Consider the following 24,051-nt stretch of genomic DNA (forward strand, 5'->3'; position numbering starts at 1 on the left):
GATTCTTCGTGTCAATACCTATAGTCATTGCTTCTTGTTCTATTTGAGTGTCGTATCGTGTTTGGAGTGCTGCGATTCTTGCCGTGGGATCCATGCTTGTTGTCCATTGTGGGGTTGTTGTTGATCTATGGTGCAGCTTCCTGGGTGAGAGCGCAAACCCACCGCTCTTGCCCATAATCTCCCTCACCTGCCATGCCTGCCTAACTCATCCTCACTCCGCTAGCTTTCCCCTGGCTACATAAACACCTCGAGCTAGAGGAATCCATCCTGCCAACACCACCATCTTTTCTGCATCCGCTCGGCCACGACCAATTTCTTCCTTCAGCACACAGTCGATCAAGACAAACGGCTCTCACTCCTGGGAAAAACGCTTAGTCAACACCCAATTCCCTACTGGTATCTCGCGGCACGCTGCTCGTCCTGACAGGAGAGAGGCTTTGACGGCTGCGCACATACGTCACCCTTACTGGTACTACTATACACCCAGGGCTGCCCATCAAACCAGCGTGACCAAGGCGACAACCCACATTGTTCGCACGCAGGTGAGCGCAGCTCTAATGCCGCGGTCTTTGATTGCCTTGAGACTAACTCCGCACATAGTAGAAACGAGTTAAGCTCGTACCTCCAAGAACCACCCCCACGAACTCACGAGAGTCGATCATAACCACGAAGCCAAGATGCCAGCAACACTTGAGCCAATCCGACGCGTCAAGTGTACTTACAAAGACTGCAACATGTCTTTCGAGACGGAGAAGATCATGAAGAATCATAAGAAGAACACTGATGAACACGAGTACTGTCACAAGTGTGACGAAGACTTCGATACCTTCGAGGACTACGCCATGCACAAGATCACGCGTCCAGAAGAGCACAACCTGGCATGCCGTGTCTGTGGTGATGAGTTCAAGAGCAAGTCAGGCCTGAAGCGCCACATCGAGCTCAACCACAAAGTCGACCAGAAGCTCACCTGCATCGGCTGCCAGAAGTCGTTCTACCGCGCATGCCTCTTCATCGAGCATCTTGAGTTCGGCCACTGCGACGTCATTCCAGCACAGCAGTTCCAAGGCCATATCGTCCACAAACATCTGATTGCGGATTTGCTGGACGGCGGCGAGCAGTACGTTCGCTTTCTGCAGAAGACATCCAAGTACGAGGCAGCCATCGACCATGATGATCCAACTGGAGTCGACCTCACTGATGATCATTTCGGCGACGAGTATGAGATTGGAGAAGTCAAGTACGAGGCGATCAAGCCGGATAAACCCGAACACGAGGATGTTCCAGTCTTCTACGGCCGGTATCCTCCTCTTCCCTCTCAAGCCAAATCCATTCCGGACGTAGATGCAGCAATCGCACCGATGATGGGCAGCATCTCTCTCAACGGAGCTGCTGATGACGACTCTGATGCTTCGACAGCCGTTGAATCCCCTGTCATAAGTGGCTTCCCACCAAGGTCCAGTTCTCATCCCGGACACTCTCATCAAGGCCAAAGTTGCTCTTCTGCACATGGCGAGTCCGCGGCTCAGAGCTCAAACACCCAGTCCTCCAGTCGCCAGACCAAGGTCTGGGGCTCTCGCAAGGGCAAGACAACGAGCTCAGTACTATTTCCCAACGCCAAGCCCAAGGCCCCTCCCAGCGACTTCTCCATCTCCGCCCACGACGAGATCATGGAAAAGGAACACGGTCGCAACATCTTCAGCTTTCGGTTCTGGGATCCCATGAGCGACGACTGGAATCCCGAACGCTTCTGGGACCCCATCGTCAACAAGTACTACTGTCCCTTCATCTGCGAGTAAGTCCATCATGCTATCCTTAGCCCTCTTCCCTCGCTAACCCTTCCCCAGACAGTCTTTCCCCATATCCAGCGACCTAAACACGCACATCCTCGGTGACCATCGCATAACCCGCATGAAATGCCCAAAGTGCCTCAAATACTTCAAGTCCGCCACCGCGCTAATGGCGCACTGCGAGTCGCGAGGAGCCCGTTGCAACATCAACCAGACGGACAACTTCAACAACTTCCTCGACCGCATGTCTGGCGGCTTCTTGGGTGTCAAGGAGAAGATTCGGCCTGATCACCTTAATACGCGTTCTGTTATGATACAGAACTCGGAGACGGGCCATATGGAGCTGTACAAGCCGCCGGTTGCGAGCTATCTCCAGTATGAGGTTACGACGCCCCCGGATTGGAAGAATCCGGTTAGGCAGGGTGTGACGATTGGGGGCATGGGCGGGGGATCGCGGTGGTGAAGTGAGGTGATGGTGGTGCGGTAGGGATGAGATGGAGTTTATGTGTGTGACTTTGGTGACGAAAACCCTGAGACGAGATTGATTAACTCAGGGACTAGTCGGTATCTGGTGGATTGCACATGGCAATATCACGGTGGCACTAGATTTCATTTCTCCTGATCGGAGTGCTTTTCTGTGCTCTCCCGGGTCGATCAATCATGATGGTATGTAGGGAAAAAAAGGTTACCAACTTAGCAGTGGAAAAATGCACTTCTCCAAAGCACCTCTTACAATAAAGAACCTGAACAGGTCTGGAGCCTACATCGACGCCAGGTCATCTAACTTGTATGCTTTCACGTTAATGTAGGCTGCAGCCCTGTTCAGTATTTCTCTTTGGTTTACGTGAAAGTTGAATACTTTGTATCTAATCTCCCGCTATCCCTGGACGCAAGAGGCCGTTGATGTGTAAACAACACAATTCACACACATCTCATCTTTTATCTCAGCTCCCCACTTCCGCATCTACATGATGCGTCCCACCGCCATCTCCGCCATCATATTGGGCAAATGACTTGGATTCAGACTCCTCTTACTCGGCGCGTCCGTCGTGGTAAGATTGAGGCTTCCCATGTCGCACCATGAGACTCCGTTTGTGGTAATGGGCTGTTCAGATTGTCGTTAGCAAATCATACTTTCTGCCAGATACGATCCAAGATGGGACATGGATAGAATGGGGATAGAACTTACCAAACAGCTCAAATGCTTACACCAACTACACGTATTCCGCCACTCGTAAAAGTTTCTCAACAGTAGAATAAATCCGATGAATACCGCTACCAGCCCGCCCGCACGGACAAGCCACCACGCCCACCAGAGCGGCTTCCTCCCCTTGAAGAAGCCAACGGGCTGTTTCGCAAACGCCGTGATCTTGCTATTGCTAGTCTTTGGTTTACTGCCCTCATCTCCGTCTGCACCGAGCGATGCAGAATGGGCTAGAGGAGCCGTATCCACCGTCGCATACGGGGGTTCACTCTGGCCCGTGCGTGCGCGCAGCGATTCGGGAGAGTGGATGATGCAGATACCCAGTACAATGCCCATGAGGAACCCGCCAATGTGGGAGAAATTGTCCAGGCCGGGGAGTAGACCGATGACGAAAGCGATGGCCATGTCGAGGAGGAGGAAGAGGAGGTCTTTGACGGGGCTGCGGCGTGTAGACCAATTGTACAGTAAATCCAGCATGGTGAGTGCGAGGACGCCGAAGAGGGATCCAGATGCGCCGACGGAGGTAATGCCGTCGGGGGCGTAGTTGCCGCCGAGCACGAAACCGAAGATACCAGCGGAGAAGTATACGAGTGCGAAGCGGAGGGGACCGATTTCCTTTTCCATGTCCCGGCCTAGTGTCCATTGGAGGAGCATATTGAAGCCGATGTGAATGAGTCCTGCGTGTAGGAAGATGGGCGTGATGAAGCGCCACCATTGGTTGGGTTCGTGGCTGCGGTCTTTGAAGTTTGTGACGGAGGTTTGGTCGGGGACGCCGCTGCCCATGCCGCAGAGTTCGGCGAGGGTGCATTTGTTGTCTGTGAGGGTCGTCGTGTTGGGGCAGGGCCAGTCTACGACGGGGCCTGGCTGCGCTTCGATGACGCGCTTGATGTTGTGCATGCAGGGTGTGAAGCGCGCGCCCATGTTGATGAGGACGTAGGGCGAGGGGCCGATCATGATGTTGAAGTTGGGTTTCGTTTGGATGGGGCTGCCTGTTAACATGCCTGGAGGTTGTTAGTCTGTTTCTATACTCTGACAGATGCCAGACGTACCATTCTTGATCAGTTCTCCCACGAATACACCAACTTGCACCGCCGTAAGGATATACACAACCCACGTCACCCTTCCACTAAACATGCCTTTCTTCTTTTTACTCTTTCTCCGCCTCGGTTCTACGCCCATGCCATAGTACTCTGGGTCACCGTTATATCGCGTCGAACTGCTGCCATCCATCTTCGGTTGGTTCTGAAGCGGTATTGCGTTCTGGTCGGCAAACGGGTCTGGCTGCCGCGCGTACGGGTCGTTGATGTGTGCCGTCGAGCTATATTGTGTGGGAGGTTGGTACGAGGTATTGGAATACGATGTATCGATGGGGTAGCCGCCGAGGGCTCCGCTGCTTGCGGTTTGGGTTGGGTAGGGCCGGTCGCCAAAGGGCGTGCTGACGGGCGAGATGGAATGCTGGGTGTGATTGCTGGGTATGGGTGGCAGAGGCCCATCGTTCCTGTCATGCGACTGCCCTTGGGTGTTGCCGTAGTAATCGTTGGCCGCCATGATGGGCAGGCACTTGTGGTGGTATTAGGAAGGCGCAAAGGTGCACAACGTGACGCGCAACAGTAGCAGGTGTACGTCGTGTCGAAGGGCGCAATACAGGTGAGGTCAACTCTGTCGAACAATGAAGTTGTGGGGTAGACGAAGGGTTTGGCCTTGCTTAAGCTGGGGGGCGTGCGACGACTCGTCGTCTCCGGAACAAGCCTCGCGCAAGCCTTGTGTAAGTCCAGGGGTTCCTTCGGCGTCTCGGAAACACGAAAGAGGAACAAGAAGAACACGTTAATCCAGAAACTCAGGCACCCGCTGTTATATGACCAACGCCAGCACACAATGCAGCAACGAAGCGAATGTAGGAAACGAGAGGCTGAGGGTTGCGGTTTGCGTATGCAGAGACCGACTGGGGCTCAGAAAGCGAGTGATGCGCAACTCAGCCCCAGCTGTGGAACCGGTAAAGGATGCTGTACCCTACAACCTAGCGTCTAAGCGGCGATCTGTGGCGTAGACGTGCTAATAATAACTGCCGCACACCTTGGAGTCACTGATATACACGGAATTGACGTAGAAAGTGGCGATGTGAATGTACGATGTATTTAGTTTTAGTTGTCACATTTTGGCGACTGCGCGCTGGCATGGAACCACGTGCAAACCCCTGGAGCTTGTGGCAGTTACCGTTGCGCTGCTGGTGCCACTGCGGAAAGTGGATCTGCCAGACGCACTAAAAGGTATAAGATCCACTTGTTTACGCGGACAGTGAGACATGCGTCACCTACATCATCAGGTATGCATGCTGATCCCAAGATCCTCTCCTGATGGTGCTGATGCAAAATCCGAAGAATATTACTGTATTCAAGCTATCTAGCCTATAACGGCGGTAAGCTCTCCCTACAATTCGGACACATAAGTCGATACCGCATCCACCCTTCCAGACACCCAGTGTGGAATATGTGCCGACAAGGCGTAACCATGTACTGCCTTCGCTGCAGAATCATACTCGTCCCGCCCATGCCAGCCACGCTGCTCTCATCAGCGCCTGCGGGTATGACGGGAACTTCGATGTCATTGGCGCAGATGCTGCAGTCGAAGACCTTTTTGCCTTTGGATTTGGATTCGCCGGAGGCTTTGGAAGATTCACCTTCAGGGGCAGAGGCGTCGATTGTGGTGGGTGAGTCTGTGGAGGTGGTGATGTTGAGAGGCATCGTTGCGCCTTCTTCGTCTTCGCGTAGAATGGGGTGGTAGTCGTATGCGGGGGGTGCCCATCCGTCTCTGATGAAGAAGCGTGGACCTAACATCTCCTGGCTCACCAACACTACCACTTGGAACCACACCCACCCGGCCAGGAAACCCATTGCTCTCCAGTCTGTTCTTGAAAACAGTACGTTGTCTTCTTTCATGTAAAAGTACGCTACAGGTGCGATGCGGGCCACGCTCGTTCCTACAACGTAGTCCCAGCGCAGTGCTCGCCGGCAGTTGCGCATGATGTTCCGGTAGATCTGCGGTGCCCAGAACGAGAGGTAGATGAAGGTGATGACGTCGAAGTAAATCGCGCGATACGTCGTGCGAGCCGTCCCGAAGTGTATAGTTACAAAGAACAGAACGATGAGCATAAGGCAAAAGCGGCTGTACAGTGCACCAAGCTCGGCCCGGGGATTCGCATTCGTTGTCGTAGCCCCGGCTGGAGTGGGCGTATTGTTTGGACTCGGAGTGAGGTCTTCGTCGGGGTCGTCCTGGTCTGGTGCGATGATGATGGGAGTAGGTGGACGTGGCGGTCGAGCGGCAGTAGCTGGCAAAGGTAAACCACCATCGGTGGGCGGTGTTGGAGCTGCAGGCTCAGGAGCCGGAGTTGGGGTCGCAGTAGTAGTTGCAGGACTTCGTTGTCGCTCTTGACGGGCTCTCTCCGCTGCTTGCACAGACCAGATATCCATCAAGAAGCGAAGATGGGTCAGTACAGAGAAAAGCGCTATGAACGCGATGCTGTACAGCGCCAACTGTGCCGTACCAAGAAAGAAGTACATGAAGATGAGAATCAAGAATGTGAAGCCATCTCCAAGGGCCATCATAGCAATTGTATAGAAGCTGACCCGGCTGCGCATGGACGGCGTTGCGGTCTCTTTCATCTGCTTAAGAGTGAAGGAAAGTTGGAACGCAAGACTGATGGCAAAAGCGAGGATGCCGTGTCTCGCGCGCACATTGAAATCTTCTGTCTTGGATCCAACCAGGTGCATGGCTTCTGATGGGGGGAAATCTGGAGGACCCTTTGACTCAATCACGAAACCACAATCTGGAGAGAAGCCCACCATGGACATGGCGTGAGGGATATCGTGTGGGATAGGAGCGCCAGTAGGAAAGCGGAGCTCGTGCTCAAGCCAGTCCATGTCGACGTTGGATTGACTTGGAAACTCTTGAAGATACAAGACGAACTCGCAGTGGTGCCCTTGGAACATGCCTTCATTGTTGCCCTCCGCAGCGGATGTCCAGGGGTTCCAGTTCGGGAAAGCTCTCTTCTCTTGCCGTTCTATAGCTTCGTGTATCGTCCAATTGAGGAACTCCTGGGACGTCGAGTAGAAGTATGGTGTAATTTGCAAATGAGGCAAAGCGAAGATGCCCGCGAACCGATCACTCGTAGTAGTCAGAACAGCAGTTCCACTCTTCATAAAGTGAACGCCGTGTGCCACAAACTCCCACCAGTTCCCCCCAAAGCTGTCTTTGTCTCCGATGACCACTTTCGCGCTGATCTCAGATATCGTCTTGTTCGCATTCCTCCGCATCCTGTCTTCCAGCTCTGTGACGTGTATCCGCAACGGTCCACCTGCACCAGTCAGGTTCCTGTCGTATACCGCCATGTTTCCAAAGGGATCGTCGGGTATGGCTGAGGCGTTGCCCATATCGCTGGGATGCCGTATGCGGCTCAGAGGCGAGCGCGTCCATTCTCCCTGCACGTAACCAGACAGGTTCTTGTATACCGGCATGCCAGCTTCCCCCTCCTGCAGCGGTCCATCCAGCATGCCCTTCCACCCATCTCCCAGTAGTCGCTCAGACTGCGCCTTTGCCTTCTGCCTCACTGGGTCCAGTAAGTCCCACGCAAAGCCATCCTCATCCCGCAGCCCAGTGACGTTGAGCCACCTGTCCTTCCTTGGGTTGAAATCGCCGTATCGCGTCCGATTTAGGATATCGAGTTGGTAGTATTCGCGCTCGATGAGCTCTCGGTAACGGGTGCGCGCATTGAAGGTTGGCTGTTGCTGTTCGGGCGAGTTGATGAGCAGCAGCAGGATTATAAAGAAGAGAAAGGATCGGGGGTCTCTTCTAGTTTCCATCAGGGCGGCTTCGGTCGTGCATGAGCCGCCATGGAGCGGGTGGATGCAGGCAGGCGGGAATGCAACGGTAGGTAGCGTTGGACGGATGACGTGCGCAGATCCGAGGTCTCGACTCACGCGTGTCTGCTATCAACGTACAGGGTCCACGCACGACAGCTTGGCAAAAGGTAGCTCTCATAATTATCATCATTTCACATGTTCAGAGTTTGGATGTATCTATCTATCGATTTCGGCCAAAGGGCAAGAGGGGTATTGGGTCAATTCTATGTACACCGAGAAAGCGGGCAAGATTACTTCATCATGGCCTATCCTAAACACCTGCAAACGCCTCCATGCTGAACCTTTTCGTCGTACGCGTAAGCCGTGACTCTTTCAAATAGCATAAGGACATAACATCTACTGCATCGGGCTGCTAATCGCTGGTGGCGCGGCCTCCAGGTCAACACGCTGGACCGTCTGGCGCAGGTCGTTGCTGCTGCGGACGAGGTTGCCGAAGTACTTGCGAGCGATTTCGGTTTCCGCCTTGAGCTTCGTTGTCTCCTCCTTCTGCAACTGGAGCTTCTCGACGTTCCTCTGCAGACCGATGCGGACATCGTTAGCAGGGCCCTTGAGTGCGCGGCGAACCTCGGAGCTGATGCGAAGGGCGTTGGAGTGTGTGTAGTCAATCGCCGAGAGCTGTTGAGATAGCTTTGCGCTGAGACGGTGGGGTAGCGACTTGGGCACGGAAGCCAGGACGTATGATACTCCGAGAGCAACTAGAGACGTTAGTATAGATCAGATAACAGCGAAGGGATGTGCTTACCACCAGCGATGAGACCGGGAATGATCAGTCTCCTCATGTTGCTCGTACCCATGACCTTTGCAGCACCAAGGGCACCGTCTAGCCAGCCGACGCCGCCGACTAACCTGCCACCTACTACACCGGCAACAGTCATGGCCATACCGGCACCGGCAGCCTTTTCTTGTCGTTCCCATAGGCTGGCAACGTCGAAGAAGTCCCATAGGTCGATGTCGATGTCCACTTGGCGTGCGAGAGCGTGCACTGACTTCCTAAACATCCTCTCTGGGCGGAACATGACATCGGCATACAGGTTGTTACCAAGATGTAAAACACCCAAGTTCTTAATGCCATTGTAGCCTTGTACCGCTTGGGTTCGTGCATGTTCTTCGCACAAGCGAACCGCTTCGGTGATCTCGTGGAGCATGGAGTCTCTAATATCCTCGGCGTACTGGTAGGCTGAGAAGAGGCCAGGGTATTCGATGCCAAGATCCTGCTCTGCCACCCTAGCGATAGAGTTGTTGAGCGTGTCCCGGGTGTGGCCATAGACGTCGGATGTTGTGTCTTCAACCATACGATCAACTGCCTCTCCGGCTTCTGTCCGCGACTTCTTTGACTCTTCGAACTCGGGCTCGAGCGCCTGGATCTCCTTGGTGACACGATCCAGTTCGCTCTGAGAGACATCTCGGTTGACAGTGGCAAGGTTGTTCATGTCTCCTAGCACGTTGAGGAGATAGGTCTTGGCGGGTGCCAGCTTGGATCGCGCCCTCTTCTCCAATACGAAACGTCGCAACGAGGCCTCGAGATCAGCAAAGTCGCGCTGCTTCTCTGCTTCCTTGCCCTTTCCTTTGTCAGAGGGGTCATCGTCGCCGTCGTCATCCGGGGGGCTCCCTCCTCCACCCATGGGAATGGCGTTACTGGAGACGAAATGCACCAGTTCGCTGGACTCCTTGAATGTGGCGGGACTGAGATTGGCGACTTGCTTCAGGATCATTTCCTGGCAACGGTTCTGATCGCGGATGGTGTCGAAGCCGTTGACCACCATGAACATGTATGCCTTCTCTCGCGCAGCGGTGAAGATGAAGTTCTTGGCGGACTCGGTGAAGTGGTTGGCGGCAGAAACGACGAAGACGACAACGTCAATCTCTTCTTGGCGAGCGAAAACGGCGGTTGTCTTCAGAGAGTCGGCGTTCAGACCCGGGGCGTCAATGAGAGCGATGTCGACGACTCCGTTGTTGAGGAGAGACTCATCCACGTCCCGGATGTCCTTGACGTAGATCTTGCATTGTGAGAAGTGGTCATTGTCGATGACGATCTTCTCAAGGTCCTTCAAGTCGAATACAACATAGGTGCTCTCGTCGTTGCGGTTGTATGTCGAGCCGATGGGAATCGCGTGGACCTCTTCTACTCCGCCGTTCTCTCTGAAGTCAAGCACCTCACAGAATATGCTTGTGCAGGGCTGCTGGTCTTCGGGAAGGACCTTGCGTCGGAGTAGGGCGTTGCAGAAGGTTGACTTTCCGGCGTTGAGATCTCCGGTGACCAGGACCTTGCTCGATGTGTCCTCGATACGCTCTTTGAGAGAGAAGAGGTGGCGTATGCTCTGCTGGATCTGTCCGTCGAGGAGAGAGGCAACCGAGTTCTTCTCGAGCGAGTGTACCAGGTCTGTCTGGTTCCGGCCTCCCATGCGCAGTTCCAACTTCAGGACGGAGAAGTCGTGGGCCAGCTGTGGCGTGACCAGTCTGGGCTCCTCCTTGCGTTTCTGTTCGGCGGCTGAGCTCGATTCGCCGAAGTCGTCTCCAATCGTCGTGCCCGCTCGGCGGGGTCCTCGCGGTCGTTCGGGGGAGCGCATGTCGGGGTCGAAGTTGCCCATGGCCGACTGTGTGTGCTGCAGGCCGGGCCGTGATTCGTTGCGGAGATGTGCTTTTTGCTTTTCAGCCACCTGGACCGAGGGGTAGTGGGCCGGCCATTTCAGGTTCATCTCTTGGAAACTCTTCAGCGTCTCGATGGTGCCAGCAATGGCGCGGCCGAGGGCGTTCTTGTTCTGGTTGTAGCGCAGTTGCAGGACGTGGCTGCGCTGGCGTTCGTGTTCGGCGTTCCCTGAGCCGGCAGACAGCATCGGTGATGGCCTGTCTTCGCCAATGTTAGACCGCCAATTCATGCCGCTGCCTTCGCCGTCTTGCATACTTCCGCCGTAGCCAGAGTCCTCGTCGAGCATCGAGACGAGGCGGGCGGCGGCGTCGCTCGTGGTGCTGCCGCCGCCGACCGTCATGTATCCGGGTCCAGCATTCCGGCGCGGGACGAAGTCGTCGGATTGGCCACGGCGGCCGCTGCTGGAGGACTCGCCGGGCGAGGAGGGGCGGCCGTTGCGTCGGTCGGGATTCATCGAGGTGGTTCGGGTGGTTGCGCTATGAGGAGGGGCGCATGTCGTGATAGATGCGGAGGGGCGGGTGTGAAGTTGTGGAGAGAGGCGGTGTCGAGAAAGAATATGCTGAGACAACGTCAGAGTTGGTGTGCACACGCCACCTTGCACCCAAGCAGGGATTGGCTGTCGTGACAGCTACACGCCCACCAGGGCACTGCCGCGGCATACACGTGTGCAGCTATTTCACGTCCGCCTTTGCACGTCTGGCTGGGCGCTGTGTAATGCGTGAATCATTTGAGTGAATTGGTGTACTAGAATTGCGCTTGCTCAAAGGCGGGCAAGTGGTAGATAATTCCCTCGAGGCTCGGCATCACCATACCTGCGTCTGCGTATCTTGCCCTCCACGCCTCAACCCGGCCGAACATCAAATGACATAATCGGGCAAGGCAGCCACTTTTGCAACTTGACGTCCCTGACCTCTTCCTGCACAAACACTCGCCTGTTCAGAGCTGGTCTCTTCCTCTAGTCTTGTAATCTGAACGAAGTGGTCGGTCGTATCGCGCTGCCCGCCGCGCCCACATCTCCAAGTCTACCCCAGGATCCTCCACAAACCTCGCACAGTCCAGTCGCAGCCATGAACGTATGCATACCTGCTCTTATACATAGCCCATGCTGATAGACCTGCAAGATCGTAGAATGGGCCTTCGGAAAGCGCATGACGCCGGCGGAACGGTTGCGGAAACACCAGCGCGCACTCGAGAAGACGCAGCGAGAGCTAGACCGCGAGCGCGTGAAGCTTGAGAACCAGGAGAAGAAGCTAGTCGCAGATATCAAGAAGAGCGCAAAGAATGGGCAGATGGGGCCTCTGCGCATCCAGGCAAAGGACCTGGTGCGCACACGGCGGTATGCTGAGTCGCTGTCGCATTGCCGATAGGACATGGCTAACGTACGCAAGATACATCCAGAAGTTCTACCAGATGCGCACACAACTGCAGGCGATTTCGCTCAGGATACAGGTATGGCGTATGGCTACTAGGAACGGACATGGCTAATGCGAGCAGACCGTACGCAGTAACGAGCAGATGATGCAGTCTATGAAGGGCGCGACAAGTGAGTACATCTACAACTTTTCGCTAGACTAGTCTAACATGCGCAGCACTGCTCGGAAGCATGAACAGGCAGATGAACCTGCCCGCGCTCCAACGCATTGCCATGGAGTTTGAGAAGGAGAACGACATCATGGACCAGCGGCAGGAGATGATGGACGACGCTATCGATGATGCCACTGGCATGGAAGATGAAGAAGAGAGCGAAGACGTCGTCAACCAGGTCTTGGATGAGATAGGCATCGATCTTGGCCAGGCTGTGAGTACTCTCTCACTATCAAGACCGCAATCGCTAACGTCGCATAGCTTGGCGAGACGCCCAGCGGACTGCAGAAGAACGCAGTACCTGAAGCTAGGGTGGCGCAGGCTGTTGGCGGCGGCGGAGCTGACCCTGATGACGACGACCTCCAGGCACGCTTGGACAGCCTGAGAAGGTGAGGTGAAGGGCTAGTACCAGAAGCAACTTCGCCATGCCCGCGCAGCATTCTTGGCTCGGTGTCAGCATGCATAGACATCAGGCCGACGGCTTGAATAGAGATTCTTTCTTGATCACGTCAAGAGACAGTGCAATATGCGTATGAAGATCTGAAGATCTCAAATTTCCGCTGTTCATGTTGCGGGATAGTCATGGCCGGCGGTTGTACATAGACATGTTAGTCAGTTCAAGCCGGCTCCACAGTACGCGCTGGTCTGCATGCGCGCGAGCCTAGATCGTGCTGATCCGCAGCCCAAAACCCTGGATTTGCTTTGGGTATGCTAGCCCTGGTTGATATAGCAGAGTCACAGGACCGTGTATTTGGCCTGCGCCGTTGCCTCCATTCACACCCGCGCAGTACCTAGCGGGGTCGCTTTCGTGAGTCGAGTACCTGCGCAATTGATCCCCGCACTTCCACAACAAGCAGTCGGGTTCCCATTGCTCGCGCTGTCTGCCACTCACTACCTATCCGCCCACGCTATCTCGACGATCGTCCAATCTCAACCCTGGAACGTGCCCGCGCCTTGTCATCTTTTCGCAGTGTCAAGCCTTCTCTTGCGCCAATTGATATTTCCGGCTGCTCGCCCCGCCATACACCCTCGACGTCATTACACCTAGCACCGACGACTCCCACGACTCCTCCCATTGCATCCGTCTACATCTTTCCTACATTCTTGTCCCTCGAGCCCCGCTTATCTCATCCGCGAATCCGCCGCCGCCTCGGCCGCCCCATCTGCATCGCCGCCACTACCCAGTCACCAAACGCCAGCGCCATCCTCCAAGCTGGCAGGTAACAGGCGTCGGAGCGCCCAGGGAGGCTTGCTCTCGAAAATGTTTGGCAATGCAAAGGACGACGAGAGTCCCGCCGTCGACACCCCTGCCAACCATGACGCGCCCAAACCCGCAGCCCCAGTGGCGGACAACGCAGCTGCTGCACCGACAAACACAACCAGCAACGGCTCCGCTTCCATAGATCGCAAGCCCAGTGACGCTTCCGCCCCCACCGAGAGAAAACGACGGAGTAGTGGCGTATCGCGTGCCCGCGACATGTTCTCGAGCGCGAAACAGTCGCTGCACCTGGGCGGCTCTTCTCCCACCAACACCACGAACAACACCATGACCGAAAAGGCCGCCCCCCAGACGCCCATGCAGAAGCTCGGCAAGTCGGATGCTGCCCTCAGTGTCCCCCAGGGCTCCCTCAACAACTCGGCTGGCGAGTCGGCGCCCGGCCCACGATCTACCTTCCGCGTCGGTGTCACAGAGGATAAGAACAAGAAGTGCAGACGAACGATGGAGGATACCCACGCATACCTGTACAACTTCCTGAGCACCCCAGCGCCCTCGTATGCCGCCGACAAGGCCCGCGCCATCTCCGACGCCAGCTCCACTCAGTCGGACCCTCTGTCGCAAGCCGTAGTTGAGACGGACAACGGATACTTCGCCATCTTCGACGGACACGCCGGAACCTTCGCTGCCGACTGGTGTGGAAAGAAGCTTCACCTGATCCTGGAAGAGACAATCCGGAAGAACCCCAACACCCCGATACCCGAGCTGCTCGACCAGACCTTCACCGTCGTCGACCAGCAGTTGGAGAAGCTTCCTCTGAAGAACAGTGGTTGTACCGCAGTCATTGCAGTTCTGAGGTGGGAGGACCGAGTACCTAACGCGCAATCGTCCACCGGCTCAGTGCTCTTCGCACCCGCGGCTGTATCGGCTATCAAGCATGCAGGCGAAGGCGGCGAGGCTACCGATTCCGCTGTGGAGCCCGCAGCTGAACAGCAAGTCGAGGCGAGATTACGCAACGAGGCCAGCCGACAGCGCGTGCTGTACACCGCCAACGTAGGTGATGCGCGTATTGTCCTCTGCCGCAATGGCCGAGCGCTGCGCCTCTCCTACGACCACAAGGGCAGCGACGAGAACGAGGGACGCCGTGTTGCTAGTGCCGGCGGCTTGATTCTCAACAACCGCGTTAACGGCGTCCTTGCTGTCACACGAGCACTGGGCGATGCCTATATGAAGGACTTGGTCACCGGACACCCGTACACTACCGAGACTGTGATTCAGGCCGAGCAGGACGAGTTTCTCATTCTCGCTTGCGATGGTGTAAGTAGTGCAGTCACAAATTCATGACATTTGCTAACAGCTGTAGCTCTGGGATGTCTGTTCCGACCAGGAAGCCGTCGACCTAGTCCGCCAAGTTCACGATCCGCAAGAAGCATCCAAGAAGCTCGTCGACTACGCCCTCGCACGCTTTTCGACCGACAACCTCTCCTGTATGGTCGTTCGCTTCGACAATAAGGCTCTTCGGCAGCGCAAGAACGACGCCGCGATGGGTGTGGACGGGGACCAGTCGACCATGAAGGGCGGAATCACCGAGGCAGACGCCATCGTAGCACAAGCGAAGAAGTCAATTGGCGAGCCTGAGATACCGGTCGAAGCAGCGGCACAGGAAATTATTATGGAGGAGGCCGAGGCTGAGCCCGGTCCTGAGCTCAACTTGGACGCCGCAAAGGCAGCCAGGAAACACGACGCATAGTGTGGATGGGTCACGACTTGGCATATGGATACTATGAATGGGGGAATATCTTGGAAGGGCAGGCGGCGTGCAATGTTCATGGACAGATGGCGGCAGTGTATGATTTCTAGCGTACCTGAGGATCCTTTGGGACCAGGTTTCTTTCGGGTGCATTCCCTAAGGTTAGCCGTATCTCAGAGCTGAGCGCTTCAATGTAATCAAAGCAAAGCAAGTAAAGATGAGCTTGTCACACGTGTATGTTTGCTGTCTGTTGTATGCTACGCATGTTTGCCCCGCGTGTTTGCGCATTGACATTCCAGGTCCACGATGCGCTAATGACGATCGTGGGGCCTCTACCTGCACCGACTTTCACCGCATTCAAGAAATCCTGCGTCTACTAGCCCCCATTCCCGCTGCATCTACCCCCGAAGCTTGGATCACTGGAGTCACGCTCATGCGGCTCCGAGGAGCAACGCGATAATCATGTCGGGCGTCGACACGGCAGACTCTACGACCAACGCCCTCCCGAGCGATGCGCGACCCGCCTTTGTGACGCCGAGGGACCTGCTCCAACAGTCCCGCGCGCCTTTACCCCCGAAAGAGCAGCCGCGCCAACTTTCAGCTGTTGACCGCGAGCAACTGGACGGCCTGGTATGAAGTCTGGATCGCGGACAGTCGCTGCGGTAGCTGACAAGAGCTAGAGAACCATCAGAGCTTTCCTCAAGGCCAGAACGAGCTACGATGTTCTTCCTATAAGCTATCGCCTAATCGTCTTCGACACGGCGCTGCTCGTGAAGAAGAGTCTGAACATACTGAACCAGAATGGTGAGCTTGGACATGGTGTATGGAAGCACGAGCTGACGCTGTATGTAGGAATCGTCTCAGCGCCGCTATGGGATTCCAAGTCATCTACCTTTGCCGGACTCCTCACGACATCGGACTATATAAACGTCATCCAGTACTACTGGCAAAACCCAGACGCTTTGGCGCGGGTCGACCAGTTCCGCCTGAACAGTCTGCGAGGTAAGCGCTCGGCTTCGCATACCGGACGCAAGCTCACACAGACAGACATCGAGAGATCTCTGGGCGTCAAACCCATAGAGACCATATCCATCCACCCCGACCGACCCGTATACGAAGCATGCCGCAAGATGCTCGAGTCGCGCGCCCGGCGTATACCCATTGTCGACAGCGATGACGAGACACGTAGAACCATGGTCGTTAGCGTCATCACCCAATACCGCATATTGAAGTTCATCGCCGTGAACGTCAAAGAGACGCAGAAGCTGCGGAAGCCGCTGAAGGAGCTGAATGTCGGTACATACGAGGATCTCGCGACTGCATCGATGGACACACCGGTCATGGACGTCATTCACATGCTTGTTAAGAAGAGCATATCAAGTGTGCCCATTTTGGACAGAGCCGGTAGGTGGCAGTGTTGGATTATGATGCGCTTGGCTAATATCAACAGGTACCGTGCTCAACGTCTTCGAAGCCGTCGACGTCATTGCACTTATCAAGGGCGGTGTATACGACGACCTGAACCTTACAGTCGGCGACGCGCTACTAAAGCGCTCAGACGTACGTCTCCATATCCTCATTATTTACACTCTTCTAACAACATCCAGGACTTTCCCGGCATCTTCACCTGTTCGCTCAACGACAACATGTCCACCCTATACGACACGATCCGCAGATCGCGCGTCCACCGTTTCGTCGTCATCGACGAAAACAGCAAGCTCAAGGGCATGGTGACGCTAAGCGACGTTCTCGAGCATACGCTACTAGAAGGCATGGAGGACGAGTAGAACGACGCTATCCTAGACCACTTGTCAGCGAGCCATGTTAAGAGTCTTAGACTGCATGAGCAGAGAATGAGGAGGTGCGATGATTGAGATGAGTGAACGTCTTGATGGGAGGGCTGAGAGTATGTTTTGGGAATGATTCAAGATATCATATAAGGCGTCCTGGGAGGAAACAAGTTCGCGAATTCGAGTCATGAAGGAGGTCTAGCGAGTCAATATTAACATATTATAAATTCTTTTCGAGTCTCTTAAGTATCTTCGCGTCCAGCGCCCACTTTCTAATGGTATCTTGAATAGCATAAACGCCGGGTATTCCCAAAACAACAAAAAACTAACTCTCCCCAGCCATACGCCTCGAATCAATCACAATACCTCGACTCTACACGCTCTCTTCCTCATTTTCTTCCCCATCCTCATCCCCATCCCCCACCCAACTAGTACTCGCCCCAACCAACTCCAATATCTGACACTTCCTGGTCTTACTAACCTCGCCCCTCTCCACCGCCCCTTGCACAAACGCCTCAAACTCCTCTTTCCCCATGACATCCTGCCCCTCCTCCGGAAACAGCTGCGCAGACACCTTTTCCGCAATGTCGGCTGGGATGCGACCCGCGGCACTTTGCACGGCGAGACCGAGGACGAGGCGCGCGGTCCGGATTAGGTGCGTGTCTGTTTGGCTGGTGGAGGTTGAGGTCGAGAGGGCGCGGTGGAGGAGCAGGATTGTTGTGCGGGAGTCGGGGGAGGAGGGCGGACTGGTGGTGGTGCTGGGGAGGTAGGAGTGCGTGGAAAGGGGGAAGTCGTCGATATTTGAAAGGGGGTTCTCGATTTCTGTTGTTGGTGTGGATAGGGGTGATGGGGAATGGCGGATGACGGTTGTTGTAGGCGAAGGTTGGGGTGTGATATCTGAAAGCGGGTTTTCGATCTCAGTCACCGGTGTGGATAGAGGCGATGGTGATGGGGAAGGCCGTGAGTGCGAACTTCGGATGAAGAGAGTGGGTGTCGGTGTATCCGCGAGTGGGTCTCCAATCTCAGTTACTGGAGTGGATAAAGGTGATGGTGATGGAGTAGTCTGAATAGCGGTGCCAGGTCTTGAAAGAGGTTGCCGGATGTGGATAGTAGTTGGCGAGGCCTGCAGCATTGCTACAGCGGTGGCGGGGATATTCTCGCCGATGACTGAGGTGCTGGGTGTGATTTCGGAGCTTCTTGGAGATATGTATCTCGTGAAGCCGGTGAAGCCGGATGGGACGCGGGCACGGGATGGTGTTGCTGGACTGGTTGGGCGGGACGGTCGGTAGTAGGGGATGGGAAGGGAGTAGTTTATTGGACTTGTTGACGGTGAGGGGCTCGCTGGGGTGTCTTGGGGGAGTGGCGTGGATTCGAAGAGGGATGGAGAGAAGGAGAAGCTGGAATGAGAGCTGGGTGTCGATGTTGATGCGCTGTCACTGCCGGTGTCAAGAGGATGAGGTCGGGTGGTGGAGATGGGGATGAAAGCGATTGGCTGTAGCAGAGATATGTCAGTGATACTGTAAGTTAAAAGGGAAGGTGTAGCAAGACTTACGTCAATCTGCGGTGCTTCATCCGAGATATCCAACGGTGAGGGTGCTCGCTCCGCCCAGTCTTCTTCCTGAACTGACATATGCTTATCACTACATTCTTCACATCCAAAATCTCTGCAATGGAAACCCGATGTTAGCAATCCGCCATCAATGTAGGGGAGTATAGCTTCGGGTAAATCGCACCTCTTGCACCGTCCGTGGTGGAACTTGTGACTGCAGCTCGTCCTCATCGAGGTCCTCGGGGTAGAGGCAGAAGACGAGGACTTGAGATCTAGGTGGAGAAGGTCGAGCAGAAATGTCTTGATGCGGCAATAACGACCGTGTGCTATGCAGTCTTGTAGTTCTAGGGGCGTCAGGGTGCAGTGAGATGCTGTCGCGTATGCCGGATGTGAAGCCTTGATTGGTGAAGGAGGGAGAGACGGTGAGTATAGGTCTAGGAAAGATTGCGAAGGCGATGTAGGGGTTGGCGGCTCCGAAGGTATCGAGCATAGTGTGTGTGCGCTTGCGACTGTGAAGACGCTGCTTCGATCCCGTCTATGTCGAGCATGTTTGCGGCGTGCGTCTTCTTTTGGCTCGAAGCCGTTGCCGAATCTGAAGTCGTATCGTAACTCGCCCTTCCTATGGTGTGGCCGGTATTTGGATTCTGGTGTAGTTGAGCCAGAAATTGTGCGACGAGGCCTCGTGGGTGTTGTGTTGATATGGTAGTTGTGATTCATAAAACTGTCTGAGCGTCGGAGTCGTTGTATGTCAACGTCAGACATACTCCGGATCTTAGGCTGCCGGCGATGGTAGTTAGTCTCTGAGGTAGGCAGGGGAATGAGGTGAGGATATGTTGACAGCTGGTGGGTTGTGGCCTCCATGACTGCGGGGGTAGAGGGTTCTGAGGTGGAAAGTAGCGTTAAGCTGGGAGTGTAGAGTGTAAGTACCTTTGTTCGCCCGAGATCGCAATTCTGGACTGAACTGATAGATGAATGAAGGCTCAGATGCCTTGTTTTGGTCCGGTTGCACATCTGCTGACCCAAAATTACGGTAGAAAGGGTCCGAAAGAGGTCGAGACATTCACTGCCTTCATCCTGCTCCAAAGAGCACACATTGTTACCCTCACTAGCGTGTGAAAGATGTCCGCGTCCTAAGAAAATCATTTCAAAGTCGCTACCGTCGATTGTCGTTGTGAGCATGATGTCAAAGCAATAGCGTCTTTGTTGAGATACATCGCCTAGCCCATGGCGGCGGGACAATGACTTTATGAAGCGTACGTCGTTATTAAACTCGGTTCTGTCTTACTACGGGAGCAGAATCTAAGGTTCGCGTCATTTTGCTGAAACCTGTCATCCTAAGAAGATTGATTGCGATCGTAACTTAGTTTGGGAGTAAGCTGAAGAGGCCGTGTTACAACACATTGCGCAGAGCCTTGAGTAAAGTTTACCGTTTGTTTCACCTCGTTCTGGAAGGCGGATGGAATCGGCGGCAAAGTTTGAACGTCGATGAAGCGATCGATTGCACCATTATGTGACGATAACCGTTGCTGTCACTGTCAAACTCAAGTGCTCGTTACTTCCTTGATGACCGGTTGGGTGGCTGGGTGGTTGAAACCCGACTGCCGCCTGCCGCCGGCAAACTGCCCGCCTCACTTCTCGAACACCCAACCACCGCTCCTCAAGCTTCACACGCTCAACCCTTATGTATACCTTGTATGTATACGCGTACAGTTCCCATCTTCTCTCATAGGCGAGATAAAAATGGAGATGGAGGGCGCGTTCTTTAGTGAGTGACGCCGCCCTTCGATGTGCGCGCGCCCTTCGCCTAGCAACTTCAACTCCTCACAGCCAACAATACCGACGGTGAATTTGCGCGAGCGGGATTGCTACGGTCAGTATCTAAAGTTCTTCGGGAAATTCTTGCTTCGAAACACACTACAATTCGTCGGCTTGTACTGCTCATCGATTAAACTTTACCGGTCGACACGTCGACAGCGCACGACAGCCACTAGACACACGCTTGGACGTCTTTTCACCACCTGTCCGCCCTCCTCATCGCGACGCTTCGAAACACCAACACCGCCTCACCAAAATGAACGAACAAAACGAATCCCTCCTCTTCCGTCTCCCGCGGGAGTTGCGCGATGAGGTCTACCACTACTATGTTCTTGAGGAAGACGGTTACCACCACGATGCCACGTCTGACAAGCTTCGACAGGCTAGCGGACGTCCGATCAATTTAAGTTTGCAGTACACTTGCAAGAAGACTGCGACCGAGATGGAGGGTCTGGCTCTGCAGGTGAACAGGGTTACATTCCGTACAAAGCTCGAAGTACCCGAACCTGACAGCGAATGCTCGAACGCGCTTTTATGGAATCATCTTCTCTGTGAACGAGAACGACCTCTCCGACGTATGTTCGAGTGGTCCTATACTCTGGTTACGCTCGAAGCTATACAACGCCTACGAGAGCTGCACCCGGATAGTACCGCGGCGGAGCAGATCGAGAAAGCGTTCATCAGGATGGGCGACAGGATTCACTGGCTCAGCCCCGGGACACTGTTTAATGAAGGCGTAGTTTGGAGTATAGACTATACAGCGCACACAACTCTACTACAAGACTTGTTGCAAATCCTATCCACCCACCCAGAGTTCTGGCGGTTGACTTCCAAAGAGTATACCAGAGAGTCTGAAGAAAACGACAGTAGGCATGCTTCGGCTAGTCAAATTGAGCTGTTCTCTGACTTTGCACAGACGGTAGGATTGTACACGAAGATTTGGAGTACCCAAATCAGACGATTCAGGCGTTGATGCTTGCATGGCGCCCGGACCCATGGCGAATGCCGGATCGAGCTGAGTTTGACACGATCTTCGAATTTCTTCCACGGCCTCCTGCAATAGTAGAGGACCTTGACCGAGGGTGGTATCTGGATGACACGTACTATTCGGCTACCGCGGTGACTATTCGATTCTTAGAGCGCTTGCCACCAGCCACTCGGACGCATCTACGCAATATTACCATCCAGGAAAACGAAATAAGCGAGGCACATAGGCAAACTCACGCTAGAGGCCTTATTCCTTTCTGCTGCGAAAACCTCAAGCTTCGGATTGAGAGGAGAGTAGACGTATTTCACCAGCACTTCTTGTCCGAGCGCATGGGTTTAGAAGACGGAATCGAGGAAATTGCGCCCTGGTTCGTTGAAACCAAGTTCCTCAAGAGGCTTGGGATGCCACCCGATTCCTTTCGCTTGGTTCTTCACGGGCCCACACCTCGAGCGAGCCAACGGCTGAGCGACCTTCTCATCAAGCTTGCCATTTGGGACGAGGGCTGCACTGTACTCGAGCATAGATTAGGTCCCAGCTCCGATTATGTCGTCTACCCGATGCGTAGAGGCTTTGCGGATGGTGTTAAGAAGATGGTTACAGGTGAGCTTCCTGCAAGAATTGAGGCCGATATGGGACATGTGTGGGATATCAACCAGCTCCTGGACGACCATGTTGGCGAATGGCCTGCACTCAGCGAAGACGTATATGTGAAGACTGCGACTAGGCATGCTGGACACGAATTGTCACTTGAAGAGGAGGACTAGACAGTACGAATGAAAGGCTGCAGTCTTTTCACCACAGATCCCTCTGCGACTAAAAAAACTCGGCTTTCGTCATACCGCTCTTGGGGTTCGTGGTACCATGGTACACCTCCGCCGTTGCGCCCTCGGTCGCGCCCTTGACAGCGCCCTTGACGAGTCTGACTAGTGCCGAATTTCGCGTTTCCCCATGTAAAAGGTCTTGGTTTCCCGGACCATCGCATTCTAATACCCATCCAAAACCTTTGCGACGCCGCTTCTGTGTCTTCTCTTTAAAGTCACATCACAATCGCTTAATCCAGAGAAAGCCCTCTCAGCCATGGCAATGGACCCGACACCACAGAACGCGTTGGATCTGCACCAGTCTCTCCTCTTCCGTCTTCCACGAGAGCTGCGAGATGAAATCTACTACTACTATTCCCAAGCGAACGGCTACTACTACGACTCCACTTCTGGGACACTTCGAATGCACGGCGGCGAGTGCATTGATCTCAGCCTCCAATATACCTGTAAAAGGACAGCGGCGGAGATGCAGGGTATTGCCTTGGGGATCAACACAATAACCTTCCGTACTATGCTCGATCTCCCCAGGCCTTCCGACCAACTCATGAAATCCCAAATCTTCGGTTATTACATCGATGAAGGAAGGGGTGCCATACTTAGTCGCATGCTCGAATGGACATACCCTCTAGTCACAGCCGAGACCATGCGTAAGTTGTGCGAACGCCATCCAGCGAACCTGGCAGTCAAGAAGATGAGGGAATTGCATCGAGAGGGAGACAGTGATGGACCCCTAGCGCGTGGACACCTATGGGGTGAGCTTGAAGATGTCGATACAGTCGATTATAACGAGTTCTCAGCGCAAACATTCGAAATCATCCGAGACTTGCTGGATATCATATCCACGGAGCCTGAATTCTGGCACATGACTGCAAGCGACTTCGATGTTAACGCGAGGAGGGCATTTTTCGTGGCAACTAATCACTGGGCCACCCGTTGGGAGGCATTCGAGGATTATCTTATGAAGAATGTTCCCGTATACACTTCCAAGGCAGAACAGCAGCGAGTACTACAGTGGCGACCTGACAGCTGGTCTATCCCCACAAATGATGACCTTGAGGCAGTGGCAGAGTTCCTACCTCACGACGATGATTCTGATCCTTTTGATATGGTACACATACGGGGAGGAAGGCGATCCTACTTCTCTGCAGCCGCCGTCGCAGTTCAATTCCTCTCACGCCTCAGCGAATCCGCACGTAGCCATCTCCGCCAGGTCACTATACTGGAAGACGAGCAAAGCGACCCCGAATCCTCCAGTCATGCAAGAGGCCTACTTCCGTTTTGTATCTCCAACACTCAATTGAAGATTGAGAGAAGAGTAGACATATGGCGTACCTCACTCATACGTACTTCGAGAGCGACCCATGATGCAGGGACCCAACTTATAATGAAGGAGATTGGGATGTGGATTAGTGAGACAAAAGCACTGTTTGTCTTGGGGATGCTGCCCGGCTCTTACAATCTGGTCTTACACGGCCCATCACCTCTTGCGAGCCAACAAATCTGCGATGCCACTGTCAGGGTAGCAATCTGGGAGGAAGGGTGTACATCGATCGCAAAAGCCGACACTTTCCAAGGGCACTACTTTGTTCACTTTCTTGGTGAAGGCTTCGTGGAGGCGATCAAGGGGGTTGTCGAAGGGAGCATTCCAGCTCGATTCGACGCAGACATGGGGAAGATATGGGATATCGACCAGCTGATGAAGGAAAAGGATGGCGATTGGCCTTCGGACCTGGAGGATGTTTTCGAAATTCGCGACCTCGAAGAGCCAGCGGAAGGCTGGTGCGCTGCACATGAAGAGCGATTTGGGGTGTGGGAGCACAGTGACTATATTCAAGTAGACTGGACAGAATACATGGAGGGGGTTGAGATGCTTTTTGAAGCAGAATGAGGTCAATGAATCCGACTAGGTAGAGAGGACGAATGGGTAGAATACACCAACATTGTCGGCGATGGCTTAACAACCTCATGGAAGGGGAAGTTGAGT

General features: G+C 54.3%; 8 protein-coding genes across 8 annotated transcripts; 5 read left to right on the top strand and 3 right to left on the bottom strand.

The window, feature by feature from the left end:
- Positions 1–677: 677 nt before the first annotated feature.
- Positions 678–2,250, top strand: J4E88_010517 (uncharacterized protein; the record flags this gene model as incomplete). Its single annotated transcript, XM_049404108.1, has 2 exons — positions 678–1,792; positions 1,845–2,250. 2 exons carry the CDS (start codon positions 678–680, stop codon positions 2,248–2,250), a joined length of 1,521 nt encoding a protein of 506 aa, XP_049250073.1.
- Positions 2,251–2,818: 568 nt separating this feature from the next.
- On the bottom strand, positions 2,819–4,539 carry J4E88_010518 (uncharacterized protein; the record flags this gene model as incomplete). The annotated part of the gene is made up of 3 exons (XM_049404109.1): positions 2,819–2,892; positions 2,997–3,992; positions 4,041–4,539. 3 exons carry the CDS (start codon positions 4,537–4,539, stop codon positions 2,819–2,821), a joined length of 1,569 nt encoding a protein of 522 aa, XP_049250074.1.
- An 857-nt stretch (positions 4,540–5,396) lies between these two features.
- On the bottom strand, positions 5,397–11,008 carry J4E88_010519 (uncharacterized protein; the record flags this gene model as incomplete). The annotated part of the gene is made up of 3 exons (XM_049404110.1): positions 5,397–7,836; positions 8,248–8,602; positions 8,650–11,008. 3 exons carry the CDS (start codon positions 11,006–11,008, stop codon positions 5,397–5,399), a joined length of 5,154 nt encoding a protein of 1,717 aa, XP_049250075.1.
- A 613-nt stretch (positions 11,009–11,621) lies between these two features.
- Positions 11,622–15,104, top strand: J4E88_010520 (uncharacterized protein; the record flags this gene model as incomplete). The annotated part of the gene is made up of 8 exons (XM_049404111.1): positions 11,622–11,627; positions 11,667–11,890; positions 11,943–12,003; positions 12,049–12,097; positions 12,144–12,352; positions 12,400–12,527; positions 13,366–14,671; positions 14,718–15,104. The coding sequence occupies 8 exons, from the start codon at positions 11,622–11,624 to the stop codon at positions 15,102–15,104; spliced, it is 2,370 nt and encodes a 789-aa protein (XP_049250076.1).
- A 462-nt stretch (positions 15,105–15,566) lies between these two features.
- J4E88_010521 (uncharacterized protein) lies at positions 15,567–16,891 on the top strand (the record flags this gene model as incomplete). The annotated part of the gene is made up of 6 exons (XM_049404112.1): positions 15,567–15,734; positions 15,785–15,908; positions 15,957–16,106; positions 16,152–16,508; positions 16,555–16,664; positions 16,712–16,891. The coding sequence occupies 6 exons, from the start codon at positions 15,567–15,569 to the stop codon at positions 16,889–16,891; spliced, it is 1,089 nt and encodes a 362-aa protein (XP_049250077.1).
- A 376-nt stretch (positions 16,892–17,267) lies between these two features.
- Positions 17,268–18,026, bottom strand: J4E88_010522 (uncharacterized protein; the record flags this gene model as incomplete). Its single annotated transcript, XM_049404113.1, has 1 exon — positions 17,268–18,026. The coding sequence occupies one exon, from the start codon at positions 18,024–18,026 to the stop codon at positions 17,268–17,270; it is 759 nt and encodes a 252-aa protein (XP_049250078.1).
- Positions 18,027–20,514: 2,488 nt separating this feature from the next.
- On the top strand, positions 20,515–22,010 carry J4E88_010523 (uncharacterized protein; the record flags this gene model as incomplete). The annotated part of the gene is made up of 2 exons (XM_049404114.1): positions 20,515–21,124; positions 21,175–22,010. 2 exons carry the CDS (start codon positions 20,515–20,517, stop codon positions 22,008–22,010), a joined length of 1,446 nt encoding a protein of 481 aa, XP_049250079.1.
- Positions 22,011–22,323: 313 nt separating this feature from the next.
- Positions 22,324–23,955, top strand: J4E88_010524 (uncharacterized protein; the record flags this gene model as incomplete). The annotated part of the gene is made up of 1 exon (XM_049404115.1): positions 22,324–23,955. The coding sequence occupies one exon, from the start codon at positions 22,324–22,326 to the stop codon at positions 23,953–23,955; it is 1,632 nt and encodes a 543-aa protein (XP_049250080.1).
- Between the last annotated feature and the right edge of the window lie 96 nt (positions 23,956–24,051).

This window comes from Alternaria novae-zelandiae, assembly GCF_023758075.1.
Source record: "Alternaria novae-zelandiae strain BMP 2774 chromosome Unknown scaffold_35, whole genome shotgun sequence".
Taxonomy (NCBI): domain Eukaryota; kingdom Fungi; phylum Ascomycota; class Dothideomycetes; order Pleosporales; family Pleosporaceae; genus Alternaria; species Alternaria novae-zelandiae.